Here is a 16,203-nt window from a genome sequence, read left to right as displayed (position 1 = left end):
AGTGAAACATTGCTTTGAAATATAATAAGTAAGAAATTCCATAGCATGGATGGGAGTGTGTGTGGGTGTGATACCCATATTTAGGAATGAGGAACCACATTTTAGCCAGGTTTCTAGGGATAGATTTGCTTATATTGAGATTCAGGAAAGAAAGAAATTGTTTTTGGTCGATAGGTTAGTGTTATTCACACAGATCTTGCCCACTCAATGAGCAAAGAAATCTGCATGATGCCAGGGGGTCATAAGAGAGGAAGAAAAGGATACAGCACATTGAGATGTTTCATTTCTGAGAAGCATTCCTTCCATGGAGAGTGTAAATTCTTAAATATCTAATCCACTCTGAAATAGTCTGTCCCACCTTAATGTCCTATCACAGTCAAAGAGTCCACTGTGAGAATTTTACATTTGCCAAATTTGGAAGTCCAACAGACCTGAAACAGTTCTGGGTCCTAAAAAGTCTTTAACCCATGCATAACCAAATGGGAATCTTTATGGGTTTTGCATAATCCTAAGAAGTCCTCTACACAGATTAAAAGCAGATCCCTCATATGTATGAAGGAGATAGTTTCCATCTTCCTCTGCCCAAATAATAAATAAAATAATTAGACCTGTGACACCAGCCCTCCGCCTACTATCCTATCAGATTTTTTTTTCACTTTCTATTACATCCTCCAAGGTACTTGTCTCTGTTAAATGTATTGCTGTCCTTTTAAAAAATAAAATGAAGTGTTTACTTTTTGGCCACAGATGATATTGAGAGCCCCTGCCTTGAAATGATTTGGGTTTTTTTCCCCCTCTTCCTTTACAGCTGTGACCTAGTTAATTGTAGGTGGGCAGCAAACTCTGAAATCATTGGACTTTCTTCTTTACTTAGAAATCTCACTCTGTGAAATTGTAGGATGTCCTCCTTAATAACAGTAAGTCAGGTTTTGAGATCAGCAACATTTGTGTCCTTTGTGTGTTGAGATAAAGAAGAGTGTTTTGCCTGCAGTTTCCTCATGGTTAGGGGAGAGGGAGAGGACAGAAAGACATGAAAATGACCCAAAGATGAGTCACTCATTTCTAAAACAAGAGTCTAAATGCTCTTTGTTGACGTGGATTTTAACCTCTGAAACGTTCTGCCCTCTTGACCACAGGGACAAAGAAGTAAGTGATTCAGGCTCTCGGCTTGGGTGCTTCATCCCTGCCTTTGGGGAATCAAGTCCTGAAATATCACATCAGTAAGAAACCATTTTAATTTAAAAATAAAGGCACATTACTAAGAGTCAGGCTTTTCAAGTCAACAAGTATGTTCTCATGGTGGGAAGAAAATCCTTTTAACAAAATATTTATTTTAACAAATTGAATTATTTTGGGGGGTGGTTAGAGGGGGGCAAGGAATCGTTGGGTAAAAGGTCCTTAAGTGTTGATTTTTCATTCTGTGTATGGGATAAAGGTCATTCACTAGCCTCTACCATGAAAAGGTGTCCAAGAATGAAACTGTAAAAAGTAAATGTCATGACTGACTCACTTCTGTTTCTGTACCACTGAGCCACCAGGGAAGCCCACAATAGAGTATTATTCAGCCTTTAAAAAGGAAGCAAATTCTAACACAGATTACAACATAGATAAACCTTGAAAAGATTATGCTAAATGAAATAAGCCCAGTCACAAAAGAACAAATACTCTGTGATTCCACTTGCATGAGCTACCTTGAATAAGCAAATTCATAGAGTCAGAACAGTGGTTTCTAGGGACCCTGGGGAGTTGTATGTTGGATGATAATTTCAGTTTCGTAGTTAAAAGATTGATGATGGTGCTGATTGCCCAACAGTGTGAATGTACTTAATACCATTGAACTGTTCACTTGACATGGTCAAAATGGTAAATTTCATGTTTATGTATATTTTACAAGGCTTCCCAGATGGCTCAGTGGTAAAGAACCTGCGTGCCAATGCCGGAGATGTGGCTTTGATCCCTGGTGGAAAAGATCCCCAGAGACGGGAATGGCAACTCACTCCAGCATTCTTGCCTAAAGAATTCCATAGACAAAGGAGTCTGGCAGGCTATAGTCCATGGGGTTGCAAAAGAGACACAACATAGCAACTCAGCATGCTTGCATATTTTGCAATATATTTTCTTAAAGATCAGTGTTTGCAGCCTAGAGGGTTAGAGGGTGTGATACCCAACAGGTATATGCTTCCTTTCTTCACACAGGAAATGAGGAGGAGGTGGTCGTCCTGGTTTGGGCTCTGAACACATGTTCAATTTCATGAAATCCTTGCCATGGGGGCTGCTCTGTTTTCCACATTTTGAAATCCAGAATGAGTTTGAGTGGATGAGGTGGAGTGGTTGCTCAAAAGAGTGTCTCAGGCCGCTTAATTGTGGCCAAACTCACAAAGGAGATCTCAGACCTGCCCATTATGGGTGCTTAATTAACAAGATGCCTGCTCCTAGCTGTGGTACAATGAGGCCATCATCCTGGGTTTATTAAGAGACACGAGCAGAAGGCACTGAGTTCCTAAGCGCCTCCTCACAGCCAAATCCTAAATCATGACCTTTGTTTCTGCATCAAGCAAGTAATAACCACCCCAATCCAATTTCCTCCCTCTCTTGTGGAAATTTACCTCAAGTTATACCACATAGAGACTTCTGTAGAAAAAAAGGAAAGAATTCATTATATCTTTCATAACAAATCAAACAATAAAGTCTCAGCCAGTTTTCCTTACAGATTTTCAGATGCTTTCATGGCCTGGGTAGGTGTTATTATATTTTTTTCTCTTGCACTGTTAAAGGGCGTTACATTTCTTTCCATCGCCTGTTTTCCTGGCCCACCTGCCTATGCAATTTTAGGGTTGCCAATTGAGAAGGACCTCTTGCAAATTAGGAGACACAGTGAGCCTTGGATTAAGTGTTTCACTTATATGGGGCTGCTTGGTCTCTGTCAGAAATTGGGAAGACATAGGAGCGATCTAAATAAAAGGAATTTTATTTTCAGTTACTTATTTGACTGCATCAGGTCTTAGTTGTGGCACACTGGTCTTTCGTTGTGGTGCCTAGACTGGCGCTTGGGCTTTCTAGTTGTGGCAGGCAGGCTTAGTTACTCCATGGCATGTGGGATCTTATTTTCATGACCAGGGATCGAACCTGTATCCTCCACATTGCAAGGCAAATTCTTAACCACCAGGGAAGTCCCAGTAAAAGGAGTTTTAGGTTGGTGGATATGGGTGCCTGCTGGAGCCTTACTTCCTTCCCATCTGTGCACTTGTACTTTGGCAGGTCTCAACTCACCTGCTTCTACCCACAGATCATTATGCCCCGCTAGGAGCTTGACCACTGCTGTAAAGGGAAGGTTGTGAAATCCCCTGGCATGGGCAAAGGGAGGGGGGTTTTTCCTTCCAGCCCTATGTCCAGCTGTGAAGCCTTGGCTTACCTTTCCTTATATCCTTTGATCTGTTTGCTTTCAGCCCACCTAGTTTCTGGCCTACTCGAATTCTACATTCATTATCCTATTATGTGCAGATATTGTGATTGCCCACTTTGAACTCATTGGTTCACCTTGGCCTTTAAACTCTTGGTGACTCTGAATATCTGTGACCACTGACATGATTTCCTAGCCATACTTTGCCTAGATCTCCAACCTCAATATAGTTCTTAGTTTTCCAAGCTCTGTTGCTAAATCCTAAGCCATTTCCATTATACTTGCTCAGTCAAGGATGCAGAAGAGACCCCACCACCCATAATCAGGTTAATTTAAATGGTTCTGAAAAGCAACACTCCAGATAAATATTTTTATCCATAAGAGATCTTAATGAGAAAGCATAGTAATAAATTCTTCAACGGTAGTCTAGGCAACTCACTACATTAATAAGCTGAGCCTAAAACAGGCCTAATTTTGTATATATTAAAGGATTTGCTTCTTGGCTCACTTCAGTTTTGTAATACAAACATCCAGTTCTTGGAATGATCCAATCATCTTGATCAACTCTACTAAAGAATTCATGGTTGTTTTTTGTTTTGTTTTATGTGTTTGGGGGTTTTTCTGTCATTACTATGGATCTTGTTCATGAGAGGACTTTTATTAACTCTGGAAAATGTGACAGACAGAATAAATGTGACAGATTTATTGCCACAACCATGTAGGAATACCGTCTCTGGAACCAGGCATAACTGTGGGACTTCTGGCCTAGGTGGCACTAAGGATAAGGATACAGAGCCCTGGGGTAGGCCAAGGGGGTGGTCAGGAGGTAGTCTCCTAGCTGGGTTCTTCTGATGGCAGACATCCTTTATTTCTCTGCTTTCTTTTCCCCTTGGGAAAAGCATTCCAAGAAAGCAAGGGGGAAACGTAACCTAGAGAACAGCTTCCCAAAGTCATTATCTCACCAAAATGGCATCTGATCTACAAAAGCGGCATTGACCCCACTTCCATTAGCAAGGCCCTTCCATCCGCATTCATCAAGCCTCCAGCATCATCACTGTCATAGTGTGTCATGTCTTCACTACTCAATAAGAAAAGGGATGCAGGGCTAACCCTGTACACCTACTCTTTGAGAAACCAGAGCAAGAAGAACCACAGAAGCTCCTGTTACAGAGCTTAAGCTACTCCAGGGTAGATTTTAGGAAGGCACGTCACCCAACAGCAGCAGGAAGAGCCACAAGCCTATGCTTTTATGTAAGAGACACATTTTCATTCATTCTTTGCCATTTCTATTCTTTCTCTGCCATTTCTATTCTTTTTCTACCATTTCCAACATTTCTGTTAAGCTCAAGACACAGGTTTTTTTTAAGTGGATTTGTTAAATTAGAAGAAATTTTAAAGAGGAACCAAACTTCACTAGAAATGAGTAATAAGTTTTTAAAACCTTCTAACATATTATGAACAACATAAAAGTATAAAGAACATCAAGTCCACAGTCGAGACAAGGGTTCAGAGGAATTTAAGCTATCAGTAAAAAAGTAAGTGTTCTTTTTCCCGATTTACCTCTTACCAATTCTACTTGCCTTCCATTAGAAGGAGAAATATTAACTTTCTCCTCACTGAGTTTCCCTCAAACCTCTTCACAGCTTCTAGACACAGATTTTCTAATGTCTTCTTGGTTCCCCCTTGGAGGGAAAGTTATCTCTCGCAGCTCTCCTCTGAGCAGTAACTCATCCTAATCCCCTCCGTGAGAAGGAAGAGGAGATAGTTCTCAAGTAGCCAGCAGACCCTGCCCCAGCTTTATAACTCCATTCCCAACAGGCCCCAGACCCTTCCAACTGCTTACAACCCCTAAACAAAACAATGCATTTATTTTTTCACACTAAGGCTGTGATCTTATAAAACAGTATATGCTGTTTTGCAAAGTATGTGCTCAAAAAACATCCTTGGCCACTGAGTTCCATGGAAACCAAGTAACAGATTAAGAAAGAGAGGAGGTGGGGGCGTTTAATATCCCTTCAGGGTCTGGACTGATTTGGTTCAGGCAGCCCTGATTTTTATTTCTATGGGGGCCTGGCATGTATCTGAGAACTGACTTTCTTTCGTAACCAGGGTAATTGATAGGATGACATCACTTTTACGGCCCTAGGATCCCTTGTATAATGGTTTTTAGCGCTTAGGGGAAATATTTCTAAACATAGCTCTTGGCGTGCAGCTCTGGAGCCCTTAAACCAGAGGGCAGTCCTGCCTCTCTGCTACTTTCCCAGGGACCCAAAATATTTTTATGTACACAGCCAAGCTTTTTTTTTTTTTTTTTTTTTTATGATTTTCCTACCCCTAAATGATCAGAATGAGCTCCCTAGCATTTTATTCCCAGGTTGAGGAACAATGACGCACTGATGACTCTGTCAGAGCTGGGACATTTTCCAGACCCAAATATAGGATTAAGTGTGTTAGTGAGCAGTTCTGAAACGCCTCAGAATTTCAAAAAATTGTTTGGGTTTCGGTTTTGCATGTTGCCCACTCACTTCATCAGACAAGTGCTATTTCTAAATATCTTTTTCCCAAAGAACTGGCACTGGGATTATAAAGTGACAAATAGGAACTTCCAAAAGTGTTCAGACTTTTGCCCCAAATGGTAGGCATGAGAGTGTCAGGAGCAGAAGAAGAAGGATGGGGAGGGGAAATTCTGGGCTCTTCTGAGACTCCTGCCTCTGTGTCCCCAGAGCCCATTCACATGCTTGGGGCTAAGTCAGGAAAGACGGCAGGCCAGCTCTTGAAAGGTGGGCACTGCCTGCTGGCCCTTGTGCCCCACCCTATCCAAAGGCCATGTCATAGAACCCGACCAGGAAAGCACGATCGCTTGACCCACCAGAAGAGCTGTAGTCAAAAGGGCAGATGTTAACAAGGTTGGCAAGGATGTGGAGAAATGAAAACCCTCACACACTGCTGACGGGAATGTAAAATGGTGCAGCAGCTATGGAACACAGCTTGTCAATTCCTTAAGAGGTTAAACATGGAGATAACACGGCAATGGCACTCCTAGGTAGCTGCCTAAAAGACATGCAAAATGTACATCCACACAAAAGCCTGTACATGAATGTCCATAACAACATTATTTATAATAGCCCCAAAGTATAAACAACCCAATTGCCCACCATCCAGTGGATAAATGGATTAACAAAACGTGTTATCTCTACACAATGGAATTTTATCCAGTAAGAGAAAGAAGTGAAGTGCTGATACCAGCTACAATAGTAATGAACCTTGAAAACATGCTCAGTCAAAGAAGCCAGGCACAGAGATCATACTTACATAAAATGTCCAGAACAGGCAAAGCTATAGAGACCGAAAGTAAATTAGTGGTTGCAGGTGACTGGTGGAAGGAGGGAGAAAGATGGGAAGTGGTGGTACCAGCTGATGGGTATGTGGTTTCATTTTGGGGTGATGAAAATGTTCTCAAATTAGATCGTGGTGATGGTTATAGAACCCAGTGAATTAGTGAATATACTAAAATCCATTGAACTATATACTGTAGATGAGTGAAGTGTATGGTATGTAAAATATGTCTCAATCAAGGGTTCTTTTTTAAAGAATACTAACAAAGAATAATGGGCCAACTTCATTTAAAGAATGACGCTTCCACTTCTACCCAGACTTGCATTTTGGTTATACATGAAGATTTAAAAACAAAAGCATTCAATTGGTGAAAAGAACTAAATGTACAATAGATTTCAGCCTGTTTGGTCCTGTGCTGGAACCCAGGGTGGGAGGGAGTGTGGGGGAATATATAATAAAAATAAGAATTAGTGCTAAGGGATGATAAGGTCTGTGACACAGAAATATTAACTGTACACAAAACCCCATAGAAATCTGCTCTCTACAAAACCTGAAGATATGGTTGATGGGTGTTTCTGAACACATCCCTGCTTTTTGCCTCGCTCTTGTGGATCTTTTTGTTTGCTGGCATCTTCTCAGGCTCACTTTGGAATAAGTTGCCTGTTGATCCTTTTTAGTTCTTCCAAGAAAGCAGATGTGGCTTTAATAAGGCGTTAATTCTGGCTGAAATGTCGTGGCATTGGGTCTCAACCAGACTGGGCCTTGATGCTGGAGAAACTGTCCTTTCCCCTCCGGTTCTACCAGCAAAGGATAACATAACTCATCTAAGAGAATCTTTTAAAAACGGCTATTTGTGCCTCCCGGTAGCTGAATTTAACCTAACATAGAGTATAGCCAGTCAATCTTCTGGCTGACATTTTCTAAAATAGATGTCACTAAATAATCAGTGAATAATTAAGATGGGTTAATTAGATTGCATTTCTGAACATATTTCTTTGGTTGCTATAAATAGACTTCTCCCCCTGTGTGCCATTTCCTGTGTCTCTGTATACTTGCAAATTTTGTTCATAATGACGCTAGGCATTACTTCCAACTTGAGTTTTTCCAAATTCTTTTCAAAGTAGTAATTATGTCTGAAAACATCCCTTGAGTCAGGCAAAGACAATTATTGCTTTAAAAAAAAAAAATCCTTCTGTCTTTACAAAAATAGTGAGGAGAGTCTAGGAGCAGAGATGGAATACCCAAAGGCATGGAGATAGAGAGAGCTGGAGCAAGGGTGGAGCAGATGGGGGAGGGAATCCAGGCAGAGCCCTGCTCTCCGCCCCACACTCCCTGGGAGGTCCTGCCCACCTCTTCCTGCCTTTGCTCTATGCAGGAACTCCTGGCTTCACCAGGCTTGCCTCCCCCTGGAGTCGGTTCCCTTCCCAAAGGTGGAACCATAGGACCAAGACACCAATTTTATCAGTGATGTTCCCCCAGGGAAGAAAACAGGCAAACACACAGCAACTGATCCAGTTCTGCCAACTAACTTAAAACTTGGACTCTTTACCCCAAATGTTAGCAAAGAAGTTCACGAAAGGAGGGGTGATGCAGGATGGATCTTGACTATGTCTTCCCAACATCTCATGGTCCTGCTCTCCATTTCGATATCCAGCGGGTCACCACTTCATTACTCCTGAGAGTTGATGATCAAATGTCTAAGGGATAAACCACCTAGCAAGCTAGTTTTCTATCATTTTCAAAGAAAGAATAACGAAAGTGATTAAATGGAGTTGGGAGTAGTAAGACAAATCCAGGTCATTTGTTGGCTTGGTGAGCCCTGGGGTCATGTCCCAACATCTGCACAATATCCATGTGGCCTGGACAGGTCATTCTGACTTTCTCCTCTGTAATATGATGGTACAAAGACACACAAACACACAGAGACACACACATTTATATCTAACTGCTCTGAGCATCATAATTCCCTTTAAAGGCACAGGGCATCATGGTTGATGGTAGTGGTGTTTGCATGCACATCCTCAGATGCCATCATGGAATCTGCCCTGTGAAAGTCTGAATTAGTGACTGAAAGTCTAGGACAGAATCAGATATGATTGAAAAGACAGGGCCAGTGAAACCAGGTAGCATCCTCCACCAGCACTAGGGCATGACCTGTCCCTGCCATCTGTGCCTCCCCAGGCTCAAAGCCATCCACTGGCATGACCAGGCTCAAGCTGCAGGCTTTAGAGCCAGTCCCCGCAGTGGACGGCCCTGTCCCTGTGTGTACCAAAGACTTCAGGGCATGTGATTAGGCCCCGCTGTTCTCAGGAATTATTATGTTTATATTCAGGCATGTTTTTAAAAAGTTTATTAGGGCACCTTTAGACTTCAAAGAGAAGGCAATGGCAACCCACTCCACTACTCTTGCCTGGACAATCCCATGGATGGAGGAGCCTCGTAGGCTGCAGTCCATGGGGTCGCAAAGAGTCAGACACGACTGAGTGACTTGACTTTCCCTTTTCACTTTCATGCATTGGAGAAGGAAATGGCAGCCCACTCCAGTGTTCTTGCCTGGAGAATCCCAGGGACGGGGGAGCCTGGTGGGCTGCCGTCTATGGGGTCGCACAGAGTCGGACACGACTAAAGTGACTTAGCAGCAGCAGAAGACCTCAAAGATTCCCAGACTATAAGCTAAATATATATTTAACTATAAAGAAATGTTTTAATCACATTATTTAACAATAGTGTAAAACAGAACCTTTAAACTGGTCCCTATCCTTCCCATAATTACATGCTCTGAATAAGAGCCTGGTTCACGGCCAATATCCCCATGGAGATATATGAGCTTGGGGACATAGACAACAGCTAACTATGATATCGCTTGCCTTTGTTTCTTCTTGAAAATACCAAAGTAGTTAGCTAATGGTAATAGAGCAGTCACTTTCCATATACTACTTTTTTAAAATTAATTTAGCTTCTTTCTCTTTTTTTTTCTTTCTTCCTTCCTTTGTTCCTTCTTTCTTTCTTTTACTTGAAAGTGAAACTATCTCTGCTGATGTCTTTGTAGAAAGACAGGATTCCTTCATAACCACACCACCACCACCTTTTATTTTGGGGTATGTGAAAATAAAGGAATGGTACACAGGAATAAAATCATGCAGTTTTTCCCTGGAGCCCTGACCCACGGGAAAATGATAAAAATCATCCAAAAAGACTGTCAGTGAAAGTGGTCTTCACATATTCATTAAATGAATGAGTGCATGGATCCATAGCAGAAGGGATTCCAAAAAGGTGATTCAGAGAAACACAGATCTGGAAATGATCTCGAGAGTTTTATACTATCAGTGATGGATAGTATCCTAGAATTACTTGATCATGGGAAACCTCCCCAAAAATTAAGATCAGGTACATGCCACACCCTGCATTATCCACTTTAAGTATATACCCTGACTTAATCCTCACAATAGCCCTGTGAGGTTGGTATGCTTTCCGTCTTACAGATAAAGAACTACTAGGGTTGGCCAAAAACTTTGTTCAGATATTTTCCATAACACGTTATGAGAAAACCTGAGTGAACTTTTTGGCCAACACAATAAACCAGAGAAGTTAATGTGTCTGAGGTCACACAGTAAGTGGTAGGGCCGAATTCAAACTCAGTTATTTCTCGCATCAGGACACTCCAGGAGGTAGTGAGCTATGAGTTCTGTGGGTTTTGTTCTACTACTTTTCGGATGATAGTAAAGGTTCCAGTTGAAGAGACAAGATAATCAATCAATATAAAGGATGTGCAGAAGGCAAATATGCCTCAGTGACTACCACACACTCAAAATGATGTTAAGACTAAACATGCTATTTCCTTTACTGTACAGGTTGTGTTATGAGCTAATCTTCCCTCCCCTTCTCACTTTGAAATCTTGTCTTTTGGTCAGTAAGCTATTGAACTAGATGCAGATGCCCTTCTAAAAGATGGTTTAAAATAATCAAAATAATAATCAATGATAATAATCACAAAAAATCAAAACTAACTTGATTGACATCTCAAAGAGCTTTATTTTGTTGAACTGAATGCCCTTCCTTGAGATAAGGTCGCCACAAGATTTATTTAATACATGATAAAGTCACAAGAGCATTTATAGAAAATGACCCATCATGGGGAAGAGGAGATGGGCCACCTTTATCCCCTTTATCTCCTCTCTTCTAAAATCTCAGATGTGGATATTACATCTAGCAGATAAGTTTTCTTACTGCCCTTCTCTCCCTAACCTAAACTTGGGAGATTTCCAAAGTAAATGCCTGGATTTTTACAAATTGTCGACAGATATAGCAGTTTTTCCAGTGTTGATTTGGGGGAAAAAAAAAAACCAAAAACTGCCCTTTTGGTTTTGCCATGCAGGAACTCTGGTTCTGGAAGTTTTAAAGAGTTAAGAGTCTGGATGGAATGCCTTGGGAATGTTGGCAGGAGGCTGAAAGTCCATCCCCTTTGCTTCTCACCCTGGATGGAATCCCGGAACCATGAGCACACAGTGACGACTCCGGATCCACGTTCTTTCTAAAATTCTGTTCTGATCTGCCCCGAAAGTCAGCTGAGTGTCCTCCGAGGTCCACCGAGTGCTATTATCTGCAGGGGAGGCTTATTTTTACCTTGTCCTGGGAGAGTTTCTGGAGGCAGGGAGAAAATTTAGGAGCTGTTAGCTCATCCTTGTGCAGAAACAGTCTCTGAAGACTAGTGAGGGTGCTGGGGAGGGAGAGTAGGGGGTAGGACAGAGGCCCCAGTGGAGGCAGAGTTATTTGGGCTGCATTTTTCCTGGTCTGATGACATCTCAGTGACATTTGAACTTGGCGTCAGGAAAAGAACACAGCCCTGCATATGGGGCCTGGGACCAGAAGGGCAGAGGCGGGGTCTTGGCTGGCATGGCTGCGGGGCCGCTGGGCTCTGAGGACCTGCTGAGTGCCTGGAACCGGCTGGTGTGGGGCCTGACTTGCCGGGCTTTGAGGACGTGCCGAGGCGGGAACGTGCGGGTCCTGCAACTGATGTTGAAACCATGGTGCATCTCCAGGGCTGTCTACCAGGTGGGACCAGAAGCTCCTCTTCTGTTTCTTTGTAGCATGAGAAATTCGTGGGGAATGGTGGGAAAGGGACGTCAGCTCTTGTCCTTTCTCTATCATGTGTAATAAGGGGAGGAGTCCACCTTCATCTGGCATCATCTTCTAGGTACCGGGCAATGGGAGAGGTGCACTGTAAGGATCTAATTCAGTTTTCCGGACAACCTGATAAAAATGGGTGTTTGTGGCACCTTTTGGAGATAAGGTTATTAAAACTCAGGGAGGGATATAAGGTGTTCGGTGTTACCCAGCTGATAAATGACAGAGCCCTGGGATTTGCACCCAAGTTTTTCTGGCTACAAAGATGAGGATGCCCTCCCCACAAGTTCATGCTCCTCTCACAAGAGATGCTATTTTCTCAAGGAGTGTGTGTGTGTGTATAGGGGTGGTGAGAACCTGATGAGGGGTGTTGGCTGGCAGGACAGGAAGTGAGGAGGGAAGAGCACTGAGCAGCAATATCAAGTCCCCATCCTCCCCATCTTCACCTCCCTCTCATGTGGTAGCTTCCCTTCTCAGACATTCCCACACAAGTGTGAGAAATGGGGAAAGTTTTCTGCAGCTGGGTGGCTCTTCTGAGCCCACTGGCTGGGGACACAGGGCTCTTAAAGAGGGAGAGGGTCTGCTTTCCCGCTCATCCATCCAGACTGGTGGCATGAAGCCAGGTCCCTGCCGACCATGGGGGTTTCAGTCCTGATAGCCCAGCCCAGCCTGAGAAGAAGGATCCAGACTGACTGAGAGGGTTGGGGGAAATGAAGGCAAAAGAGAAAAGGTCCAGCTCTGCCCCTGCCTGCTTCTTGGAGGCAGGTGTCACTAGCTTGGCCTCAGTTAATGTTTTCTTGCAGTGCTGTTTCTTTTACTAAGTTAGCTTGAGAGGTGTTGGCCCCCTCTCTGCTTCCCACACTGCCTGGAAACAAGCAGGCGCAGCTGGCCTTTGTATTCTTAAGCATAATTTGTCTGCATATAATCTCGTAATGAACCATAGTGGCTAAACACAGGGCCCTGCAGCCACCCTTCCCCCCAGTCCTCCCGGTGGACTGTCCATGCTTGCACTGAATGGACAGCTCCTTGGAAGATAAGCCCAGGCGCCCTGGGTTGGTTTCACAGAGGGACACAGCCTTCCCAGAACCCCTTTCTCCTACTTCTTCATCTGCCTATTGGCAGATGGGATGGCAACCATTCAAGTCGTTTCTAAAAATGAGGATTTTTCCCCCAGAATTCTTGTGTTTGAAAGGCATATGCCTATAGTTTTGCTGTAAACAGCAAATAAGGATGTCTATGTCTATAATAGATCATATGTAAAAGAAACTTGAAAGAAGTCTTCCCAAATTTGACAAGAATCTGAAAAGTCTTTAGAATGTTTCCCATGACAAACTGTGATTCTGAAAGACATCTGGGGGTGGGGGGGAATCACCCAGATGGGAGATACAAACAATAACTAACATGGCTGGTTTGTCCATTTGAGGCTCTTTTTAAAACCTCGGTTTCAGAGTCAAATCTCAACAGCTTGGTTTTGAGGCTAATTGCTTAAACCAGATGAGTCTGTCTTATTTGTTGCTAATTACAACTGAATTTGGGAGTCCTGGCTTCTTACCTCTGTTTCCCACTTTCTGCTTTATTATAATTTTTATTATTTCTTGGCTGTACTGTGGGACAGGTGGGATCTTTGTTCCCCAGCCAATCAAAACCATGCCCCCTGCAGTGGAAGCATGCCAACTGCTGTGTCTCCAGGGATGTCCCTCTCCCACGTTCTTTTTTCTCCTATTTTCCTCGCTTATGTTTCATCGAGTTATATAAAAATCAGGATTCTAAATCGAGTGAGCAGGGTGCACTAGCCCCATGTCAGTGGGCCTTTTTAAGACTTTCCTTCATGTTATAAGTGTACTGGAGAGAACATGGAATTATTGGCCACCAGACCTGGAAGACACCTTCCTCCTGCTTCAACTTCAACTCAATTCATCAGACACTTACTGAATAGGAGTTTTACACCTGGCCCTTGGGAGGCAATTGGGACTCAAAAGCTAATCACACCTCATGCTTGTCCATGATTTGTCTCTGGCCATGCCGGACTGGCCAGCCAAGCCGAAGTGGTCAGCCTAGAGGTCAGCTGCCTATGACCCAAATGGCCTGTCTGTCGCCAACAGGTAATTCCCACAGGTGGATTTGAAAGGCATTTGTGGAGGGGAAAAGAAGGGCGGCAGGTCTAAATGAGTTCACTGACCTATGAGGTCACATTGACCAGTTAGCTGTCTGCAGAGCCAGGCTAGGGGTCTTGGAAAAGAAAGTGTAGCTGAGAGCAAAAGACAACTGTACTGGACCTGAGTGGACTGTTCAGTTCAGTCACTTAGCCGTGTCTGACTCTTTGCAACCCCATGGACTACAGCATGCCAGGCTTCCCCATCCTTCACCAACTCCCAGAGCTTGCCTCAAACTCCTGTCCATCGAGTCAGTGATGCCATCCACCCATCGCATCCTCTGTTGTCCCCTTCCCCTCCTGCCTTCAAACTTGCCCAGTCTTTTCCAATGAGTCAGTTCTTCACATCAGGTGGCCAAAGTTCTGGAGTTTCAGCTTCAGCATTGGTCCTTCCAATGAACAGTCAGGACTAACTTCCTTTAGGATTAACTGGTTGGATCTCCTTGCAGTCCAAGGGACTCTGAAGAACCTTCTCCAACACCACAGTTCGAATGCATCAATTCTTTGGTGCTCAGCTTTCTTTATAGTCCAACTCTCACATCTATACATGACTACTGGAAAAACCACAGCCTTGACTAGATGGACCTTTGTCGGCAAAGTAATGTCTCTGCTTTTTAATATGCTGTCTAGGTTGGTCACAACTTTTCTTCCAAGGAGTAAGCGTCTTTTAATTTCAAGGGTGCAGTAACCATCTGTAGTGATTTTGGAGCCCAAGAAAATAAAGTCTCTCACTGATTCCATTTTTTCCCCATCTATACGCCATGAAGTGATGGGACTGGATGCCATGATCTTAGTTTTCTGAATGTTGAGTTCTAAGCCAACATTTTTACTCTCCTCTTTCACTTTCATCAAGAGTCTCTTTAGTTCTTCTTCGCTTTCCTACCATAAGGGTGGTGTCATATGCATATCGGAGGTTATTGCTATTTCTCCCCACAGTCTTAATTCCAGCTTGTGCTTCATCCAGCCCAGCATTTCTCATGATGTACTCTGCATATAAGTTAAATAAGTTTAAATAAGCGGGGTGACAATATACAACCTTGACATACTCCTTTTCCTATTTGGAGCCTGTCTGTTGTTTCATGTCCAGTTCTAACTGTTGCTTCTTGACCTACATAGATTTCTCAGGAGGCAGGTCAGGTGGTCCCATCTCTTTCAGAATTTCCCACAGTTTGTTGTGATCCACACAGTCAAAGGCTTTGACGTAGTCAATAAAGCAGAAGTAGATGCTTTTTCGATGACCCAGCAGATGTCGGCAATTTGATCTCTCTTTCCTCTGCCTTTTCTAAATCCAGCTTGAACATCTGGAAGTTCACGGTTCACTTATTGTTGAATCCTGGCTTGGAGAATTTTGAGCATTACTTTGCTGGTATGTGAGATGAGTGCAATTGTGCAGTAGTTTGAACATTTTTAGACATTGCCTTTTTTGGGGATTGGAACGGAAGGAATGGGGGTGGACTGAAGGAATCCTAAATGAGACCTACCATCTCCTGGGCACCTTCACCTATTCCCACGCCCATTCGCACTGGCAAGCAGGTTTGGTTTAAATGGACATGCAAAGCAAAATACCTGCCTGTCTTCAGAAGCTCACAGCCTCCTGGGGATGAGTCAAAAAACAAATAGAGTTTTCAAAGGAAGAGTGGAGAGAGTAACTAATTTTGCTCAGGGAAGACTTTTCAGACAGTCTTTTTTCTCTCCTAGCCTGTGGCTTCTCCATTATAGAATATGGCTTAGCCAAAGTGTACGGGTAGGGAGGGAGGTGGGAGGGGGGTTCAGGATGGGAAACACATGTACACTCATGGCTGATTCGTGTCACTGTATGGCAAAAACCACTAAAATATTGTAAAGTAATTAGCCTCCAATTAAAATAACTAAATTAATTTTTTAAAAGTATAAGGGTAAAATAGGACGTATTTGTGAAAGTGTGCTGCAACTGCTGAAATACAAATGGAAAATATTATTGTTATTTTTATTGAAGTATAGTTGATTTATAGTATTATATTAGTTTCAAGTGTACAACACAATGACAGTATGATTATGGATTATTGATAATAGTCCATTTAAAATTATTACAAAATAATAGCAGTATTTCCCTGTTCTGTACAATATATTCCCGTTGTTGATCTGTTTTATACATAGTAATTTGTACCTCTTAATCCTCTACTCCTTTCTTGCTCCTGCCCCCTTCCCTCTG

At 42.9% G+C, this 16,203-nt stretch overlaps 1 protein-coding gene across 3 annotated transcripts in view; it reads left to right on the top strand.

Moving 5' to 3' along the window:
- Positions 1 to 16,203, top strand: part of FRMD4A (FERM domain containing 4A) — a 509,371-nt gene that overhangs the window by 176,708 nt on the left and 316,460 nt on the right. Inside the window, exon 1 of one of the 3 annotated variants that reach the window (XM_043884597.1) lies at positions 9,367 to 11,788. The exons of the other annotated variants lie outside the window; for them this stretch is intronic. Within the exon in view, the coding sequence (XP_043740532.1) occupies positions 11,630 to 11,788 (159 nt within the window). The 5' untranslated portion in view covers positions 9,367 to 11,629. Of the gene's footprint in view, positions 1 to 9,366; positions 11,789 to 16,203 lie in introns of those variants that run through there. 3 annotated transcript variants of the gene reach the window in all.

This window comes from Cervus elaphus, chromosome 23 (genome assembly GCF_910594005.1).
Source record: "Cervus elaphus chromosome 23, mCerEla1.1, whole genome shotgun sequence".
Classification (NCBI taxonomy): Eukaryota; Metazoa; Chordata; class Mammalia; order Artiodactyla; family Cervidae; genus Cervus; species Cervus elaphus.
The sequence above is the reverse complement of the archived record's forward strand: the minus strand, read 5'-3'. Positions and strand labels throughout refer to the sequence as shown.